Source organism: Gastrolobium bilobum, unplaced genomic scaffold (assembly GCF_033153095.1).
Source record: "Gastrolobium bilobum isolate Gb01-03AN ecotype WA unplaced genomic scaffold, APGP_CSIRO_Gbil_v1 utg14319, whole genome shotgun sequence".
Taxonomy (NCBI): Eukaryota; Viridiplantae; Streptophyta; class Magnoliopsida; order Fabales; family Fabaceae; genus Gastrolobium; species Gastrolobium bilobum.
In genome coordinates this window covers 133,782-156,277 of record NW_026898237.1, presented here as the reverse complement: position 1 = coordinate 156,277, position 22,496 = coordinate 133,782, and the positions used below count along the sequence as shown (strand labels likewise).

The window sequence follows — 22,496 nt, the reverse complement described above, 5'->3', positions numbered from 1 at the left end:
GACTTGTTCGTAGAAAAGACTTACGTGATCGTAGTAAGGGGAAGGTGAGCTTTACGTTAGACAAAGAAAACCGGCCGAAGAATAAGTGGTGCCGTTTCGATGCAAGTGGCAACCCATGTGGAATTAATGCAACACTGATTTTAGATCCTTAAACAATTTCAGGATTAAGTACATCTAGAACTTCAGTTCAGGTTCAGTCTTCTTCCTACCAACGAATTCTTTATTATTTAAGGGATTATTACCCTTTTCTTTTTTAGTTAGCATAAATTATATTTATATCTTTTATTTGAAAAATTACACCTGTATCTTCAGTTATTTTTTAAGAGATTTTGTGTTTAGTTAATTATAACTAATATTAACTCCAAAGAAATCTGTATACTTATCTAGTTGGTCTCTATCTTGATAAGCTCAATAGACCTGACTTGAGCTCAATTAATTACATATAACAGTTATCTTTTTTATAAATTTATAATTATAATAAATTAAATATTTTAAATTTATAACTAAATGAGTTTCATTTTAGAAATAAAAAATACTAAATAAAAAAATTTAGACAAATTTAAACGTATGATTTAATTTGATTATATAGCGAGTTGATATGATCTGTACAAATTAATTGTTATGATTTGCTAGTTTACTCAGGGATCACTTTGTTTTGGTTTGCACTGAGCGTATCGCCATTAAAGGGTAAGTGAAAATGTCTTTATTCCTTTAAGTTAAAGAGCTATAAGTTTTGATGACAGGAAGCACCGTGATACCATATAATTTAATGTTATGTCGCTTATCTTTTGGCATATATATTTATTAATTTGTATGTTAATTTCTACAGTTTACTTCATTTTCTTTTTAACATTTTTAAAAGTTAAATTTGGTTTTGGAATAGAAACCAAATTTGGTCTCTATAATGGTTGGGGTCAGCAATTAAACCTTGTATGCACGTTGACTCCTTTGACCTTGAAATTTTCGGTTCAACCTGTGATTCCTGGGTCAGAAGGGATTATTGCATTTCTTTTTTTAAATTTACACACAAAAATATGTCATTTAATTAAAAAAAAATTGCTATTACCTAAGATATGATATGAGCATGATAAATAGGTCCACACACATAATACATCAAACAATCATTCCACCTCATTATACAATTAGGGCTCATTTGGTGGACATGATCGAATAAAAGGACCAGATAAGGATAGGATATGATATGAGCATGATAAGCTCATATCCTGTCATGTGTTTGATGTATACTGGATAGAACAATCTAATAGGATTATATTATCCTATCATGTGTTTGAAGTTAATCAGATATCATCATGATATAATATAAATGGAATAAAATATCCTTTATAACAAAATATCACATAACATATTAAAAATTAATTTTTAATTTTATTTATACAACTCTGAAAATTATAATTTTGAACAAAATATTTTAAATTAATTTTTTGTTTAATACAAAGAGAGAGTACCAAAATATACTAAAAAAAAGAGAGAAAGTAAAAAATTACAGCAGGACACCCTAACACAACCTAGCAACCTTCGCAGAAAGAGAAATGGGAAGAACGAAATGAAAACGCAAATCAGAGAAGCACGACATGAAGATGCAATTTGAAAAAAACTCAACTCATCCTGATTCACCTTCATTTTCTAGAGATTGATTTTGATTTTTATTACTATTATTATTATTATTATTATTATTATTATTATTATTATTTTGTGATTGGGATCAAGGACCATTGATTTTTCTTACAGGGAAACCATGAAGCTTTCCTTCTTTATCCTTTCAAAATCTTCATTCAAAACGAACCCTATCAAACCCTCTTCAACCAAACAAGGCAATGAAGCAAAATCCAAAGACTTATATCACTAAATTCGACCCTTCAAAACCCCCCAAAAGATCCCAAATCTCAAACCGTTATCATTCCCAAAATTTAGAAAATACAAAGAAGTTTTGTTCCTTGTAGGATTCCTCCTGAGGGTCGAAGCCGGAGAAGTCTTCAAAGTTATTGCGTTAACATCGTCATATTCGTCGTTGTCGAAGTGGTCGAGATCTGGGTAGTCATGGTGGGAAAGGGTTTGGAATATTATTTTTTAGGAATGAGCTGGAAAAAAATAATTAAATTTTCAGAATCCCTATAAGCATACCTTTCAATGACATGTTAGATTCTCTTAATTTATTGTTTCATAAATTGCTTCAGTATTGGAAGCTGAAATTTAAAGTTATTGTAGAAGAGTATACTATTAGCAAATAAAATTACAAAAAAATTTAAAATGAGTTATACATTTTTTTCTAACAAGATGAAACAATTTTTGATTTTGGTTTTATTTTTTTATAAAAATGCATGACCTGGTCGGGACACTAGATCATTGGTTTTGATCGGATTTTGACCAGGTATGATACATAAACGATCTGATACTTGACTCGAACCGGTCCTATAAGTGGTTCCTTCTGAATTGACCTGGCCGGATCGGGCCAAGTTTAATAACATCGATTAACACCTTTAAACTCCTAAAAAAATAATCAAAATATAAATTTTAAAGATATGATAGTAATATTGATAGTAACATTATTTGATAGTAACAATATCCTATCCCTTAAATAAATTAGTGACATAAAAATATTTTCCCAAAAAATAAGCTATATTTAAAATAAATAAATATTTATTATTTTAAATAATACAAATTTATATCATGTTAAGTGAAACTAACAGTACAATTTTCCATTCTTTCTCCTTCACTTAGGGGGCGTTTGGTTGAAGAAATTTTTTTATGAATCATAGGAAAATGTGATTAGTAGGAAAATTGTTGGGAAGTGAGTTTGGTAGGAAAATGTAAAAATAGTTGTTTGGTTGGAAAAAATTTTACCGGAGAAATTAGGTAACTTTTGTAAAGTCTATGTTTGGCTTTTGGTAAAATATAGATGGGAAAAAATGTGCTATTACGAAAATAACCTTGTTTTTCAAAAATGAATCAGTCATAAAAACAACTATGGATTAAAACGAATAGCTAAGGTATTCAAATCGTGTTTGTTTTTTTCTTTATAAAAAAAGGAAAAAAGAAAGAAAAAAGATGAATTACAGATAGTAATGCATGGACCGAAACAAAAGATGATGTTTGCTAAAATAATAATAAATTATTTGTCTTTTATAAGAATCAAAAGTAGATGGCAACATTACAATATTAAAATATTAAAACATTGATGTACACTCGTAACAGAAGGTAAGTTGTTCTTTTGCTTATTACACCCACTAAACCAAATACATAGCTAACAGCAAATACCATATATGAAAAGAATTTTTTTGGCTGGCAATCTCTTCCCAAAATAATAGACAAAATGGTTTGCTAGATAAATTTGGAACCTCTCTCAACCAAACATCGACACCCAATTGATGCACTTACAGTTGGCCCATTGTACATGGCTCAATCATTGATTGAAGAAGCTCGTAGTCAACTAGAGTTGTGGCCTAATAAATATGGCCCAATTGTTGAAAAAGGCAATGATTTAAAATATAACAAATTACAATCAAATCCAAGTCTCAATAAAGCAGCAGATGTGATTGTGATTTGTTTTGGAAGAAAATAAAGCAACATATTTGGCCTAATTTGAGATTAAAGATTTGGGATGTATTTTGAATTATTTATTTGTAATTTTTTATTTATTTTTGAGATGTTAATTACTTTTATTTATTTTAGGAAGTTTTATTATTTTTAGAATTTTAGATTTTTGAATTTTGAATCAATTTGTAATTAGTCTATAAAAGGGTGCTTATGACCCTTATTCTAGGAGTTGAATTTTGTTATTTGAGAATTATAATTGAGAACCGGAGGGTTACTCTTTTATGAAAATCCTAACTTTCTGTTTAGCCATCTTTTCTATGCGCTTTCGGCACCATTTGGTATCAGAGCACTAGGTTGCCTTCAACCAATGGCTGAAGAGAATCGTGGAAGCCGTCGACGGCGGAGTCACGAGAGTAGGGAACGTGGATTCGTTCCTGAAGAATATAGACAACTGCATCAGATTGACCCGCGAGACATAAAAACTAAAGAGCTCGGAAGGCGGATCCAGGATTTGAAAGAACAACTTGAGCAAGCGTTGGACAAGAAAATCCAAGTTTTGAAGCAACTATGTGTGCGGCCACCGAGAAAGAGAATTCAAGATTTGGAGCGACGACTCATGCGGGTATGCATGAAATTTCAAATTTTGAAGCAAACTCTAATAGAGGTGCAGAGCATGGAAAGTCAATATTTGGAGCGGCGACTTGCGTGGATGATGTGCCTCTGGCAAGTGTGGTTTTTCCATATTAAAATTGATAAGAATTGAATCATAACAGAGCAATTTAAATACATATTTGCTATTTATATTGATTCTTTCTATGTCAATAATATTCATCTTTTGGTTGTGTTTTTACAGGAAAAAGAGGAGTGAAAATTACAAATTATAAAAAGCATGTTGACACGACTCCACACGTACAAATGTATCACAGTATAAATGCCAGAGACTTGGCGCATGTTGGCACCACATTGGCGTAAACCAGCGCTAGATTGCGAACTTTGCAGCGGAGACCTTGTGCATGGCGCCACTAGGCGCCCAATCATGAAGCAAATGGCGCCTCCTAGCACCATGGCGCCGCTAGCACCCACAAAGAAGGAAATTGGCGCCAAGTGGACTGGTTATTGTAGTACTTGGTTTACAATCCCTGTGGAGATGATACTTTACTTACACATTATATTACTTGTGCGATCGGTATACTTGCCGGAGAGCATCAAGTTTTTGGCGTCGTTGCCGGGGATTGCTAATTCCAATATTACCAATAACCGTTGATCTTTGAGATTGGATTTTTACTTTTTATTTTATTTTGTTCTATCTTGTTTTGTGTTTGCAGGTGCTACTAATTATTTTGTTTTCTGAGTTTATGCGAGGTAGACTTGCTCCTACAGATTTTGTGATTGATTCTGAAATTGCAAGAACTGAGAGGAGACTGAGGAAAGTTGCCAAGCAGATAATTTGGGAAGAATTCAAGAACATACCTGTACAACCAATACAAGAAATGGCGGGTAACAACAATGCAAACAACCCACCTCCAAGATTGTTGGACACCATTCTGACTCCGGTGTTCAATAGGCCAAATTCAAGTATAATCAGGCCAACGGTGGAGGCAAACAATTTTGAGCTGAAGCCATCTCTGATTACTTTGGTGGAAAGGGTTCAGTTTTCTGGTGCTGAGGAGGAAGATCCTCATGAGTTCATAGATCGATTTCTGATGATCTGTGACACTACCAAGCATAATGGAGTGTCTGCCGATGCTATCAGGCTGCGATTATTCCCTTTTGCTGTTAAGGGAAAAGCTCTCAGATGGATAGAGAGGCAGCCAACTAATAGTATCATGACATGGGAAGACTTGTCCACCAAGTTCTTTGCCGAGTTCTTTTCTATGGAGAAGTACAACCAGCTGGTAAATGAGATCACAAACTTCCGCCAGTTTGAAGGAGAATCGCTGTGTGCAACCTGGAAGAGATTCCAGGAACTTATCCGGAAGTGTCCGTACTATGAGGGAGATGATGACAGAAAGGTAGCAATCTTCTTTAATGGCATCTCTCCTGAAACAAGATTGGTGATAAATAGTGCAGTTGGGGGTTCTATTCGCCAGAGTACATGTGAGCAAGCCATTGACTTGATCAAGAAACTTGCAAGAAATGAGAATGAGAGCTTCCCAGTTCAGGCAAGGAAAAGAGTAATAAAGCTGGAAAGTAATGATGTTATGCTTGCTGAACAAAAGCTGTTGTCCAAAAAGCTTGAATGAGAAATTTGAGAAAATGCGAGTGTCCAAGGTTCAATCAACTTCTGTGATGTGTGAATACTGCAAGGAAGCTCATGAGTCTAATGAGTGTCCCACTCTAATGGGTGATAATCCACAGCAGTTGCAAGTGAATGGGGTTTGGTATGAGCAGAAGCCCCAACAAAATTTTCAAAGAAATCAGAGTTCTCCTGGCAAAAGTAATTTTCAGAGGAGAGGTCAAGGAGGTGATCTTGATTATAGCTCAAACAACTTTCTGCAACCTCCTCCTATTCCACAGAAGGAACTTTCTGATTTGGAGAGATTAGTTGGACAAATGGCTCAACACTCCAATGCTTTTATGGAGGAGACTAGAGCCAATACAAAGAATACAAATGATTTCATGGAAGAGACTAGGGCTAATACCAGAAACATGAGTGCTTCAATCAGAAATCTGGAGAATCAAATTGGTCAGCTGGCCAAGCAATTTGCTGATAGAACTCCTGGTAATTTTCCTAGTAACACAGTTATAAATCCCAAGGAAGATTGTATGTTTGTCACAACTAGAAGTGGCAAAGTGGTGGCTGCTCCAGAAAAGCCGAGCATAAATGTGGAAGCTGAGAAGAAGCTAGATACTGCAGGTGAGCCCGCAAAAGAAAAAGAAATTGAAAAACCTGCTGAAGTGGAGAAGCCAGTTGAAAAGAAAAAGTTTGAGCCGAGTCCTGAATATGTGAGAGCCATGGCACCCTATCCTGAAAGGTTCAAGAAGGATGCTCAGAAGCAACAGTATGCCAGGTTCCTTGATATATTCAAAAAGCTTCATATAAATCTTCCATTTGCTGAAGCCTTGGCTTGCATGCCTAATTATGCCAAGTTCATGAAGGACTTGTTATCAAAAAAATATAAGCTGCAGGAATGCCAAACTGTAACACTCACTGAGGAGTGTAGTGCCATCATACATAAGAAGTTCCCACCCAAGCTGAGTGAGCCAGGGAGCTTCAATATTCAAATTGAAATTGGCAACACCAAAATTGGCAGGGCATTATGTGATCTTGGGGCTAGCATTAATTTGATGCCCCTTTCTGTTTGTAAATCCTTGGGGGTCACCGAGTTGAAGCCCACTTTGGCATCTCTTCAACTTGCTGATAAGTCTATAAGAAAGCCTAGTTGAATAGTGAAAGATGTTCTTATGAAGGTGGACAAGTTCATCTTTCCTACCGATTTTGTGGTGCTGGACATGGAAGGGGGAGCCGAGATGCCTCTTTTGCTGGGTAGACCTTTCTTAGCTACATCTCGTGCACTGATTGATGTTGAAAGCAGGAAGCTTGAGCTAAGGATGAATGATGAGACCGTTACCATCAACGTCTTTGATTCTTTAAAACAGTCTTCTCACAAAGATGATTGTTTTAGTCTTGAAGTAAAGGAAAAACAAAGTGTAGCGGATGATGCCAAGGAAGATGGTGCCATAAGGGTGGATTTGAAGGAGCTTCCTCAACCTCAAAAAAATGTCTTCTTGGGTGATAAGGAGGCAGTGATTGAAGCACTGAAGGAAGAGGAAACTGAATTGAAAAATAAAGATTCTTTTTCCCATACCAACAAAATTCTCAATGAGGATGATGACAAACCTGAGAGGAAATCTAAAAGGAGGCGTCATCCTATGCTGAAGAAGGTACTGAGAAAGGAAGTGGTGTAGCTCTTTGATACGAGTTGGAAGAGACATCGGGAGCTGACATTTGACAAGAGACACCGAGACTCTATCTCTCGGAAAAACCAAAGCTTCAAAGAGTTCCTCACATGGCTTCATGGTTTAGAGCAAATCTGGGAATGGTGGTCTCATACACCAAGGCATCCAGTACCACCAGATCCTCCATTTGCTGAGTCATCCCACGCTGCTGAGGGGGATGACATGGAGGGTTGAGTATATCTCCTTGCTGATGGAGAACTTGTATATTAGTTTATTTTTCTGTTTCGTATTTCTTTTCTTTAGTTACTTTGTGTTAGTATATTTTTCTCTGATGTTTTAATGTGCGCATTATAGTTTCTTCTATATGCCACTGTTTGTTCTATTGTGCAGGTTTTTCTTCTTTCTCGTGGTTTAATTATTGTTGAGGACAGCAATTCTCTAAATCTGGGAATGGTAGGCAGGCTTGCACCTGAGAACTGCAATTCTTCTATCAGGGGAGATACTCTAACTCTTTTAATTTTCTTAGTTATTTTTATAGTTATTTTGTGTGATATATATATGAAAAAAAAAATTTGAACATGTTTTCTGAGCAAGTCTCAGGTTTAGATATGCTTTCCCTGGTTAACTTGCCTGATTCATCCTAGGAAACATGTTTTGTATGAACTTCTGGCATGATATTGTATGGGCATGAGTAGACTTCATGATTGCTCGTTTGTCTGAATGTTGTGTTTGAATGATTAATGATGCCTGATGTTTCTTTTGGAAGTCTAGCTTGACATCGTAGCTGGTGAGGTTTTGTGCTTAAACACTTATTTTATTCTGAGAGACCTCATTGTGATAGCATACTAGAACTTGCTCTATTTCTCTGAGATGCATGCATTGGTTGATATGATAAAGGCATTTTGTTCTTGTTAGCTATTGGCAAAAAATAACCCACCTATATGAATTTTTTCATTGCTAACCCCTTTGAGCCTGAGCCTTTTTGTTCATAATTCCTGATTGATGGCTTAGCCTATATCCATGTGACTTACCTTAATTGAGATTGAATTACTGATGTGTTGAAAAATTAAACAAAGAAATTGAGGTAAGCTCCACAAAGGTCAAGTAATTAGGGGAGGTAGAATTTCATCTGAGCCCTTAAAACAAAAGGGAGAAAAAGAAAAGAAAAGAAAAGAAAAGAAAAAGCAAGAAAAAGAAAAAGGATGAATGTAAAGAAAAAGTGGTTGATAGGAATTAATTCCCAAAATTCTGTGGGAATCTGAGTGGAGCAAAAATCATTGAGTTGAATGTGTTAAAAATGAAATAATACCAGTTTTTCAATCTCATTGTTGTTTGAGCTACTAACCATAAATTCCTACCCTTAAGCCTGGTCAAGTTACAACCTGTGAAGTCCTTTTGATCAATTATGCATGTGTTAATGTTCCTCATCTTTAGGAACTTGAGAATATGATCAAGCTTATGGTAATGTTATTGCTGTGATGGATTGAGTGTTTGTTACTCCCTTAAACACTTGAGTGCTGAGCGTTATATGATTATCTTGGTGAGGGGTGTTCAAGCTAGATTCTGACATGTTCATGAGAATAGAAGGCATTGTTAGGAGTTCTTTGCATTGATTCAGTCATGCTTAGCATAATGGTCTCTTGATTGTTTGTGTGATGTTGTGTTGGAATAATTGATTGTTTCCTGGATTGAGTCTTGTACATTGCTGGCGACAACAACGTTTAAATCTGAGAATGATTTGATGTGCCTCTGGCAAGTGTGATTTTTCCATGTTAAAATTGATAAGAATTGAATCATAAGAGAGCAATTTAAATACATATTTGCTATTTATATTGATTCTTTCTATGTCAATAATATTCATCTTTTGGTTGTGTTTTTACAGGAAAAAGAGGAGTGATAATTACAAATTATAAAAAGCCTGTTGACACGACTCCACACGTACAAATGTATCACAGTATAAATGCCAGAGATTTGGCGCATGTTGGCACCACACTGGCGCAAACCAGCGCCAGATTGCGAACTTTGCAGTGGAGACCTTGTGCATGGCGCCACTAGGCGCCCAATCATGAAGCAAATGGCGCCTCCTAGCACCATGGCGCCACTAGGCGCCCACAAAGAAGGAAATTGGCGCCAAGTGGCGCCCAAAAGATGAAGAATGGCGCCAAGTGGCGTCGAGTCACAGGAATTGGTTCCGAATTGCAGCATACATTGGGCAGGATGTTGGCGCAAACGTGCGCCGGGTTGCGGGATAGAAGTACCGTGTTATCTCGGGGGTATTTTTGGAAGAAGGAAAAGAGTCATATAAATAGGATCCTTTTCACAGAATTAGGGATTCAGACTTCTTCTCTTTTCTTCTTAATTTTATGCTTTTGAATATTGGATTATTTTTAGCCATGATTATGCTTGGCTAGTTTTCTTTTATTGTAGTTAGGGTCACAAACCCTATGTGAACCCTTGTTACGCGGATTGATTTATAATTGCTCGTTTATATAATTATCTTTATCTCTACCTTGTTCGTATTTGATATTTTCTTTATTAGAATTGATCACTCTAATAGTTGATAATAGTCTGAGGGTTAGAACCCTAGATAGAGATATTGGGGTTTTCATCCTGAAAGGGGGTAGGATAACGGTTCGTATGCATGCTAGGAATAGATGTGTATTGAATTGCGGATGCCTAAATTATAGAGTTCATCGCTTAATTTTCATGAGGGGTCGCTAAGGGTTTAGGATTCCAAATGGGGATTAAAGGGTTAAATTGACAAGGGATTGGGATTTAACTAAATTATTTTAGATAATAATTTATCCGAGTAATTTTATAAATTAATGTTGTAAATCAATCCAAAGTAAGAAGTGAGGATCATAAGGTGAGTGCGCTCTAGCTACAATATTTTTCTCATTTTTACAAATCAATTCTCGTTTTTATTGTTTCATTTCTCTTAAATAAAAATATATAAAAACAAGTCTTTACTTTTATTTCTTATTGTTACTAAAAAATCATTTCGCAATTTTTCCAACAAAAAACCCGAGTTTTCCAACTTAAGGGGACTGGTTATTGTAGTACTTGGTTTACAATCCCTGTGGAGACGATACTTTACTTACACATTATATTACTTGTGCGATCGATATACTTGCCGGAGAGCATCAGTGGACAAAGTTGGGCATTCAATCCGAAGAAGGAATGGAATTAGATGACGCATCTGATGACGAAGAAGAGGACGTTAATCCCGTGGGGATTCTAAACCAAGGACAGAATTGGAAAGTACGACCTGGAAATCAGTCCACTTTTCAAGATATCGAGATGCAAATCAGGATTCGTGACTTTCATGTCTATGATCATAATCCAGTTTGTGATGATGATCCAATCTATGATGATGAACCGATCTATGATGATAATCCAATTTATGATGATTGCCCGATTGTTGATAATTATCCGATTGTTGATAATTATCCCATTTATGATGATTATCCATCTTATGATGAACATTCATTTTATTATGATAATCCAGTCTATGATAAATCTGATGGAGAATCAAATTATGAAGACTTAAAAGAGGAAGATTTATCATTTGAGTTTTTGTCCAAAAAAATTGATATCAGTGGAGATAAATAAGATTCGAGGACGAATCTTTTCCTAGCAGAGGAGAATGATGCACTTACAGTTGGCCCATTGTACATGGCTCAACCATTGATTGAAGAAGCTCGTAGTCAACTAGAGTTGTGGCCTAATAAATATGGCCCAATTGTTGTAAAAGGCAATGATTTAAAATATAACAAATTACAATCAAATACAAGTCTCAAATGTGATTGTGATTTGTTTGGGAAGAAAAGGAAAATAACATATTTGGCGTGATTTGAGATTAAAGATTTGAGATGTATTTTGAATTATTTATTTGTAATTTTTTATTTATTTTTTAGATGTTAATTACTCTTATTTATTTTAGTAAGTTTTATTATTTTTAAAATTTTAGATTTTTGAATTTTGAATCAATTTGTAATTAGTCTATAAAAGGGTGCTCATGACCCTTATTTTAGGAGTTGAATTTTGTAATTTGAGAATTAGAAATTGAGAACCGGAGGGTTACTCTCCTATGAAATCCTAACTTTCTGTTTAGCCACTTTTCTATGCGCTTTCGGCATCATTAATGAAATTGATATTTATTTAATGATATTTATTTATTTATTTATTTATTTATTTTGGATACATGAATGTGGGAAACGGTCGGTGTGTATATGTTTATGAAATTGATCTAGTTTGCTCTCATTCATGTTTTAAAACTTATGTACTTCAAAGCGTGCTTTTCAACTCAATTTGTTATCTGGGGAAACGCATTCGCCTCAATTTTAGTTTCCTAGCGTGTTGCAATGTTTATTCATTTCTCAGGAAATTGTTTTTGTTTTAAATCCCATTGTTGAATTCGATATTGAAGTCGCGTTCGAATTAATGGATTTAACCTCATCGGATTTACATTTGAACTGCATGTGAGTTTTCCTTTCCATACACAAACAATTAGTTATGAGTTTGACATGAATTCTATTCTCCCTTTTCCCCTTTCGAATGCAATGTAAGGATAAGTGTGTAGTTTTCTCTGAATTTAAACAACACATCACACATAAGATACAAAGAGTTTCAAGTATACCCATATCCAAACGAATGACTTTAATTCAAGGGGGTGCTTTGGAAGGGGTTTCTAAAGAAAGAATTTCTCTCTATTTGGGGAATGGGCAAGAAAATGAAGGACTTACAAGAAAGCACTCGGTATGAGTCAAGGGTCTAAATCCTTCAGTCTAAGCTAGAAGACAAATGAATAGAATCCACAGAAAGAATTTCTCTCTTTTTCATGCACATCCGTAATATGGAATTTCCATGGGGTATGTTTCATTTACTGCATACGTAATAAGAACATCAATTACAAGATTTTTTTCTCCTTTTGCTTTTATCCAGCAACCTGCTATTTTAGCGTGCAACAGATATTTTAGCTCTACAGTCGTTTTCTGTTAGCTGCAGAGGCACCATCGAGTGATCTTAGCAATTGAATTCATCCTGATACAGTCGTTTTATATTTTAGCTCTATAGTCGTTTTATGTTAGCTGTTCAGTGATCTTAGCAATTGAATTCATCCGGATTTTTTTAACTCACAGATCACATCTTATTAGTGGTAGTTTTATATCCTAATGAGACAAAATGATGTTGAGGGAAAAAAAGAAGTAAAAGTCGAAGATCCAAAATGATGTAAGAAACAAGTGATTCGATCTTATTCCAGGAGCAATCTTGTTCTCTTGACAACAGCCTTATCCATGTCGAATAGGGAAGCAGGTTTTTCTTTTATCCTTTCCCATTGTTCCCCATTTCATATTTTTTGCAAATTGTCAAAAGCCGAAGGTGTTCATTCAATAAATACTTTAAAGAAGTAGCGCAAGTCTATAATAACGTGAATAGTGGTCAAATGATTTATGCATAAAATGCTTCATCTGTCTAAATTCCTTATGTCACTGTTAATAAACATGATGTCATTTTTGGACAATCTTTTTACAGCAAATTTCAAGAAGCCGAAGAACGTCACACCTGTTCAACAGAATAGAAAAAACAAGAACTTGATACATATTGGCCACGCAAAGAACATTACATCTCTCGACAAAAACGAAAAAGAGGGTAGGATTGGAAGAAGAAGAAGAAGCATGATACAATTAATTTATTTGAATTATCACTCCGTAGCAGTAACATCATTGTGATTAATTGCTGTATTTGTTTCTGGAAAAGTTCCTATATTTATTCGACATCCTGGGGATTTGAAGAATCAGAACTGCCTCGATCATTCAATTTAGAACTGCTGTGGCCATCTGAGTGTGTTGATTCTTCTTTCTCTTTTTGCCATACCACTGATTCATTTTGAGCTCCATCTTCATTTTCACTTGTCTTGCTCTGAACAGTTTTCTCATTCTCAACCTGCCCTGCATCATCATTATTCTTTGAGTATGCAACTTTCTGTTCAGGAATGGAAGAATCAGAAGCATTGACTAGTTCATCATGGCTATCATTTCCATTGTCATTTGCATTTTCCTTGTGGTTTGGGTTATTCTGGCCAGCATTATCGCTAACTTTTGAACTTGAGGATGCCTCTCTGTTTTGTTGGGATGAAGTATCACTATCGGAGGAATTGACTTGGCTTGCATCTATGTTGCTATTAGTACTTCCATCGCTGTTTGTGTTGCTCTGAACATAGTTCACACTGTCATTCTGCCCAGAATCAGTACTATTCACCGACTTGAAGGATTCATCTTTCTTTGGTTCTGATGATGTATCAGAGGAAGTGAGTTGCACCTCTTGGCTAGCATCTTTATTGCCATTTGAATTGGAAGATAAAATTTTTTCAGGTAGACCTTCTTGGATGGAATTGTTGTTGGTATTTTCTCTCAGAGCAGAATTAGCAAAGGTATCCTTATATCCCCCATTAGTCACATTGCTCTCGTGAGCTCCTGAGGAATCTGTAAAGGTTGAATCAGCTTGTGAATCTTCCGTTTTTAGCGTTGTATTGTGCAAGCTGGAGTCCTCTACCTTGGAGTTGGAGTTTTCTGATGGTTTAAACTGTTTTTCAGTTGTATTAGATGTTGTGCCAGTCCCATTCTGCAAGTGAAGAGTTTCCACACCATCATTCCGCTGCTCATCTGACTCTATAATGGAACTTTTCTGCGAATCATTCTTTGTCTCAGCCTGATTCTCACTACCATTTCCTTGGTTGGTTGTTGTGACAGCAGAATCAGTCACTTCTGTAGTTTCTGGTTCTGTTACAATTGACACCGGCTCATTGTGATCAAGATGAGTTACTTCAGTACCATTTGTCTGAGAGTCCACCAATTCAATCTTTTCTGTTTTGTCAGATTGTTGTGTCTTGTTAAAACCTACAGCACTATAGGCATTATTATCTTCGGCATAATGATCCTCTCTAGGCTCCTCACTGTTCCTTTTCCCATCCTGAACTCGTTCTTCAGATGAAACCACTTCCCTAATCATATCATTATCTTCTCTCTTATTTTGTGTTGCATTGCTCTCCTCGTTATCTTTTTTACTAACTTCCTCATGATTTCCCTCCACATGTTCCTTCGCTTCAGTTTTGTTTTGGTTGATCTCTTCATTCTCCTTATTGTCCATCCTTGTCTCTCTTGTCTCTTCATTTTCTTGCTGACTTTTTTCCTCACTAATCTCTCTACTTTCATTGCCCTCCCCCTCATTTTTGTTTTCTTCATTCTCCTTCATTACAATATCACTCTCCTTGTTGGCCTTATTGTCATTCTCTTCAATAATGTTTTGGTCATGCTCCTCACTTCCCTTGTTGGCTGTAGCATTTTCAGACCTCTCATCAGTGTTTTGATATACTGAATCCTGTCTATGCACAGAATTCTCATCATACTTATTTTGCTCCCGCTTTTGCATCAGGATCTCATCTTCCACACCATTAACATCGTCTAGCTTGTTTTGCTCTTCATGCTTGCTTTCTTCTTCATCCTCCTCCTCCTTGCTCCTTGCTTCTATGACAGGAGATTGCCCCACATAAGGATGGGGGTCCTTCCTCCCTAACTTGACAACCTCACTGCCAGATTTTGTAGTTTCACCATAGGATGCTTTCTCGTCACGAGAGTGTCCAACTTGATAAGCCAGCCAGACACAAACGCCAAGCAGAACACATATTTGTAGAGCATGCTTCACCTTGAAGCCTCTGGATCTTGGATTTCTCTGGGGAGAGAACCTGAACATGCCGAGCCTCGAAATTTTACCTTAACTTATACACCTGTCCAGATGAAAACTTATTCTATCAGAATCAGATACTCCTTCTCGTCACTCATGGCTAGTGGCTACTCAACATGACTGATTAGAAAGAACAAGAAAAAATCTCCCCATGATTTCGTCAAGCAAAATTGCAAATTTAAGGTTGAAATATAATATTTAGGCTGATCTACTGAGAATATTTTTACCAGCAGTATCCATGGACCATGGTTTACAAGAAGTAAGATCACATCTGTGTAAACTACTCATTAGGAAACAATAAAAAGCACCAAGTGGACCCCTTTTTATGTTATAAACTTCTAATTAAGATCAATAGCAGACAACAATGAAACGACCAACATATTCGCATTCTGGAGCCAACCGAGTTTGAGAAAATAACATTATGACTACGTATGACCAGAAATAATCAAATGCTGAAGGAGCGCATACTCAAAGGTACTAACAAATTCACATCGATCACTTGTTTACGTGAAAAGAAAAAAAAAAAAAAAAAAAGCAACAGAATTCAAATTACATGGAAATTGAAGAAGTTTCCCAGTAACAATAGAAATGGAGAAACATACGAATGACATACATACCAGTGAGAAACCAGAATGCTTTTGGATATGATACCTTCCCTCCTAGCAGTAACCAACAAGCAATCAGAGTTCAGATGTAAACAAGAATTTTTTGTACTGAAACTGCGGATGGCAATAGCCTGTCAGAGATTTTTATAGCAAGTGCACTGTTTTGAAAGTCAAATTGTTGGTTTATTTCAGGGGAAATCACTTCTTATCCAGCAGTAAAAAATGAGATTTTATGCTATAGACAGATCTTGAAATGAAGTTTATTATTTAATTAAAAAAAATAAAAAAGGAAATCACGGCTCCCCATGAGTCTGTTGCAAAAATTTTAATTTTACGATCGAATGAGAAGTTAAAACTCCTTTATTTTAAGAGAAAAATATTTGTTTTTAAAAGATATAAAATTAAGTGATTTTAAGATAGAGATAGATATAAAATAAAATTTTTTTATTTAAAATTTAAATTAAAAAAAATCACTCACTTTTTTTTTTGATTTTTATTCTTTATGTTTATTTCTCTCCTAAAATGACATAACTAATATCATTTAAAATGACAAATATCAAACATTTATTTTAAACAAAAAAATATTTATCATTTTAAATAACATAATATGCTATTTTAATATGTTTTTACATTTTTTTCTTCCATTTTTAATTTTTTTCCTAGTTTTATAAATAGGTAAAAATGTAAAAAATATCAAAATTACACAAAATTACATTAAAAATAATATAAAATTATATAATTGAAATGATAAATACTTAACCCTTATTTTAATTATGGGTAATATAAATTCATGTAACACAAACAATGCAAACATGGGATTTATCATTTTTCTTTTCTCTTTTTTTATCATTTTCTCTCTCTTCACTTTTGTTTATGTGAGAAAATTAGCTAGGGTCACGTGACATAATACTCCTCTAACCCTTTAATTATTTAACGATTTTATCACTTATTTAGTCAAGTAGAGAAAAGGTAAAACGACGCCGTCGTCTGAAAAAGTTAGGAGAACTGTCGTACTTAAGTTACAGGAGAAGAAAACCACCAGCGAATCAAATGGCAACGCGTGGCATCATATAAAGCACAACTTACCTTGGAAGAAGGTCGGTGACACTATTATACTCTTACCATCAGAATCACCCAACAATCCACAAAAGAGAAATATCACCCAAAAAGTGGGAAACACTTTGTTCCATGTTATCTTCAAAATCCCAAAACTCAGACCAAAATAAAAATTAGGTTTTTTCTTTCTTTACCAAACCGACAAGCAAGGAATAGCAGGTGGGACTAATCTCTCACAGCTCACCGATCCAATGACGTCAAGGTTAGTTGCTTCCAACCTCCGTCAGCACCTCACAAAATCAACCCATCTCTTCCGCCGCAAGCTGCTATCCACGTCAGCGGCGGCGGCGGCAGTGGCAGAGCCCCAAGACAATGAAGACTCCGCGGGAATCACGATGAAAGGTGTGAAAATCTCTGGAAGACCCCTTTACCTGGATGTGCAAGCAACATCACCAGTGGACCCTCGAGTCCTCGATGCCATGCTTCCTTTCTATCTCACTCGCTTCGGGAACCCTCACTCTCGCACCCACTTCTATGGCTGGGAATCCGATGACGCCGTGGAGCACTCTCGCGCTCAGGTAGCAACCCTAATCGGTGCTTCCCCCAAAGAAATAGTCTTTACCTCCGGCGCTACCGAGTCCAACAACGTCTCAATTAAGGGTGTTATGCATTTCTACAAGGACAAGAAGAGGCACGTGATAACAACTCAAACGGAGCACAAGTGTGTGCTTGATTCTTGCCGCCACCTTCAGCAAGAGGGTTTTGATATTACCTATCTTCCGGTTGAGACTGATGGGTTGATTGATTTGGAGAAGCTTAGGGCTGCGATTAGACCCGATACTGGGCTGGTTTCTGTTATGGCGGTGAACAATGAGATTGGGGTGGTTCAGCCGATGGAGGATATTGGGAAGATTTGCAAGGAGTTCAATGTTCCTTTCCACACCGATGCAGCTCAGGCTTTGGGGAAGATTCCCGTTGATGTTGACAAGTGGAACGTGAGTTTGATGTCCTTGAGTGGGCATAAGATTTATGCGCCAAAAGGGGTTGGGGCATTGTATCTTCGGAGGAGACCCAGGATTCGTGTTGAGCCTCAGATGAATGGTGGTGGACAAGAGAGAGGGATTCGAAGTGGGACTGTGCCTACACCTTTGGTTGTGGGGATGGGTGCTGCTTGCGAGTTGGCGATGAAGGAGATGGAGTATGATGAAAGGAGGATTTCCGCATTGCAAGAGCGACTGCTTAATGGGATTAGAGAAAAACTTGATGGGGTGGTGGTGAATGGGAGCATGGAAAGGCGCTACTCTGGGAATCTGAATTTGTCATTTGCTTATGTTGAAGGGGAGAGTCTACTCATGGGGTTGAAGGAGGTGGCTGTCTCCAGTGGCAGTGCCTGCACCAGTGCGAGTTTGGAGCCTTCCTATGTGTTGAGAGCCTTGGGAGTGGAGGAGGATATGGCTCACACTTCTATTAGATTTGGTATTGGGAGGTTCACTACGGAGGCTGAAATTGACAGGGCAATTGAGCTCACGGTTCAGCAAGTGGAGAAGTTGAGGGAAATGAGTCCACTTTATGAAATGGTGAAGGAAGGTATCAACATCAAGGATATTCAATGGGCACAGCACTGATTATTGATCATTCAGGTTTCTGGTAGCCTTTTCAAATCGTTTTGAGAATCACAATAGGAAATTCAGGATGAAACATGCTCATAACTAGTGATTATGTATAATAACTTTATGGTATTACATGCATTTTATTGGCATGTACCTAAATTAGATTACGATGAAACAATAAGCATTCATGCTCATTACCCATTATCAAGTTTTATTTTTATTTCTTTTTGGTGCCTTGCTGAATCCTTAATAGGTATGGTTAATTACATATGGTGTATTCTTGGTATTGAATGCATTTTGCTGGCAGATTACTAAATACTAAACTAGATGATGATAACAGAATAAGGGACAATTGTTTATAAGCCATTGTCAACTTTCAAATTTTCTTGGCTGTTTTATTTACTATCTAAATTTATATATCTTAAGTGAAGAGAGTTAGTTTTAAATCATACTTTACTTCACTGCACTCAATTTCAAACATAGTTAATTGTGCTGCAATAACGCGGCGAGCCGCGCCGTATGGGCGTTGCGGTGCCTTGCCGCAAGATATCGCGTCGCGTCGCACCGCACTGGAACGCAATAGCGTCCATTGCAATCGCATTTGCGGCCAAATCGCGGCCATATTACTGTCATAAGACAAAATGTCAATTTTGTCTTAAATTTAAATGTGTAACAGAAATTTTTTAAGGGTTTTTAATCTATATGCGTCTTTCTCTATCACGTCTGTTATCTCTGCCTTTAAAAGATGTTTCTTTTTGTCATTATTTATGTCATGTATCTATTTCGCTATTTCTGCAACCGCAACCCGTTATAGCTTTTTTTAGGGTTGGCCGCGACATGCTGCAATCTGCATTTGATAATTTTACATTGAATAACTTACTTAGCTGAAATAGGATTATTGTGCCTCAAAACCATTGTCCAAAATAGATCTTTAGCTTAGGATGAACTTCAATGTCATTGCTAGAAGACTTGGAATGCAACAGCATGTTACTGTAAATTTCATATTAACATCGGACAGACCTTGATTTGAATAAAAACTCCCAAAACTACAGCTTCAAAAATGTTATACATTCATAAAATTTAATCATCATAAATGCTATACAAAACTCCAATATAAATTGAGGAACAAGTCTTCAACCATTAGACCAATTACTTGAATTTACAAACAACCCTAATTCCCAAGCTGAACCATAAACTTGAAACTCAATTTAAGACAGAGAAAAGCCATTATGTAACATAGGGCTTCCGATTCAGGTTAGGTCCAGGCCCATTCCACCGAGAGATCAAGTTGTAACTAATTCAACAAATTTGATTGGCAACAAGAGAAGGATGTTAGAGTGAGCTAAGTCAAGTGTGAATCATATTCCAAGTTGTCTTCTGGGTTTTATTCCATTTGTTTTATTCAGGGAGAGCTATGGACAAACCATCAGGTGGTTGGGAATGTTGGCGGCTCTGTCTTTCCTTGAGTGTTTCTAGGGAGCGATAAGTGTTCTTTCTGATGTTGTTGAAGCCTCTTCCTACCAACAAAGTTGTTTGGGTGAGGCATGTGGGCCCCTTTCTATAGAACAAATGTACTGATGTCGTAGATGCCTCCTACCTTTACGAGCGACCACGAGGGAAGGTTTGTGTGCTCATGATGCTATGGGAGGAAGTTTGCCTCTTTTAACAAAAGACGCCAATGTTGGAACCCAATGTCAAAGCAAATGGTTTGTTATGACCCAAAGATGGGGACATGATCTCAGGGTGCAAACTTTTTTTAGTTTCTATGAACTCGCAGTTGTCTGAGGTTGAGCAGAGATGATGTTAAGGGCTTGTTAGATTTCCTGTTGTGTAACAATAAGAGGATGGCTTAGGAGCAGATTGTTTTAAACTGTTCCTCTTGTGTGCACTTGCAGGACTCCAATGCTCAAGTAAGTGTTTGAGTGAGGTGGAGTTTGCATAGAGGAAAGTTCCAACTTGAAGGTGAAAACCTTATATTTATAATGAGGTTGAGGGTTCTTTTGTGGAGTGTGTGAATCACTACTATAGGTTGTTGGGCAAGACTTGGAGCGTGTGAGTAACTATCTTCAAAGCATGGACATGGCGTCGGAAAAAAAATTGCGTGTCGGACGGTCAACTCTCGGACACGCGGTCAATTTTTTCGGACACGCGGTCAACGCTCGAACACATTTTTTTTTTAATTTTAATTTTATTTTGTTAACTAAATATAAAAGAAATAATTTATAAATTAATTTTTTTCTGTTATGAAATTTGACATTATAACAAAGTACGAAAAATTATTTATATTTATATTTATGTTATGAAATTTAAATATTTGATTGGTTATATGACTTATTATAACTCTTATATGTATTAAATATAAATTATATTATATATATTAAAATTTTTATTTAATATCAAAACGTGTTCCAACGTTTCAAAATATGATATTTTTTAAAAGTAACGCGTCGCCGCGGCGTGTCGTGAGTGTCCGTGCATCATTGGTAACTATTATAGCCTTATAGGTTGTTACCTTGCTTTTGTGCAGTTCGTATACTGTTGTGGTGTCGTGACTCAGGCGGCACACAGAGTTTGCATGTGCTTGTTCATAACATGTTAGGCTCCCCTTATACATAATTGAGAGAAAACTTGGGAAGAGATGATTTGGACAAGTCCATACTCGTCGACATGTAGGAGCTACAATTTCTAGTGAATAAACTAGTTTCAACTCATGCCGGTTCACTTAACCAACATGCCACCCCCTCATAAAACATGCTACATAACTCCATTGGCTCTTAATAACTTAATTTATTTATCATCAATATCAACATTGTGGTCTATTATATCTTGTTATGTATTATTTTTCGTTAAAGTGCAATTTGGAGTTATTATAATTGCTAACAATTCCAGATGATGTAATTGACTCGAATACAATGATAATCGCCAGTGTTTAAAACTTAGTTTTCATCTAAAAGTTATTGGTTATAATTGCATACTATATCAATTATGCATAGTTGAATAACTTATCATCACTTGAATCTGATAAAGATTCACCAAAACAAGGATCACTTTCTGATGAATTATTAACAACATCCATTATAGCTAAAACCTGTCAGACAATTTCATAACAAGAATATTTTAATAAACAATACATGTACAAATATCAGTTAAGAGTTTGATCTGCTAATAATCAGCACACAGACAAACATTTGATAATGCGTTATATTTTTATAAAAATATCGATAAGTTAAAATTTAATGATCTAATAAAAAGCACATGTACAAATGGACATCATAAACTTCGAAAAATAATAACCATAAAGACAATAAACTTACCACCAAAGTAAAGTACATAATTAATTCAACATCTACATGCACAATTTCTCATTGAAGTCTACCTAGCCATGCCTTTCTCCTATCTGTAGCCATGGTAAGAAACATTTCCCTCCAATCAGGCTCCATAAATTTTTGTGAAGCTTTCCAATAGATGTCATCTGAAATGTCTTCAATCTCATTAAGAGCATTCATACACTTAGCAATAGAATAATCGGGCAATGTATTTGAAGTCTCCTCCATACTTTTAGCCATATGTGTCTCTGCATGAACCCTTGGCTTTGGATGTGGCTAAAATCATTTAAGAAAATAGTCAAATGATACTTAAAAATGTTGACAATTAAATAAAATCATAACCCCACAAATTAAATCTTAAATATACCCAAATATAAAATTGCCAAACTTCTTCATTAGTAGTAATGGTGTTGGTTTCTACATCCCAACCAAATCTAATGTATTGCAAGAGTAAAGAGAACTCATGATCCTTAGACCACAATTTATTGAACGTTTGCTTTATTTGCTTAATTCTAAAAGATGGATTAATTATTAAATTCAGCCTATCCTTCATTGAATTTCATATTCTAGAGTGAAAAAAGCCCTTATGCATATTTCCTTTGGGGTGACCTCATCAAATCATAATGTATACGTAAGGCGTAATTATTGACCAAATCTTTCACTCTTTTTTATCAACATTAGTTTCCATCAATCATGAACAA

At 36.0% G+C, this 22,496-nt stretch overlaps 2 protein-coding genes across 2 annotated transcripts; one reads left to right on the top strand and one right to left on the bottom strand.

Annotated features, from left to right (window-relative positions):
- Positions 1–13,224: 13,224 nt before the first annotated feature.
- Positions 13,225–15,855, bottom strand: LOC133314159 (uncharacterized). Its single transcript, XM_061515603.1, has 3 exons — positions 15,816–15,855; positions 14,907–15,241; positions 13,225–14,747 (listed from the first exon to the last, which is right to left on the bottom strand). Exons 2-3 carry the CDS (start codon positions 15,205–15,207, stop codon positions 13,225–13,227), a joined length of 1,824 nt encoding a protein of 607 aa, XP_061371587.1. The 5' UTR covers positions 15,208–15,241; positions 15,816–15,855.
- A 1,095-nt stretch (positions 15,856–16,950) lies between these two features.
- LOC133314179 (cysteine desulfurase, mitochondrial-like) lies at positions 16,951–18,774 on the top strand. The gene has a single exon (XM_061515624.1). The coding sequence runs from the start codon at positions 17,111–17,113 to the stop codon at positions 18,482–18,484; it is 1,374 nt and encodes a 457-aa protein (XP_061371608.1). The 5' UTR covers positions 16,951–17,110; the 3' UTR covers positions 18,485–18,774.
- Positions 18,775–22,496: the final 3,722 nt, after the last annotated feature.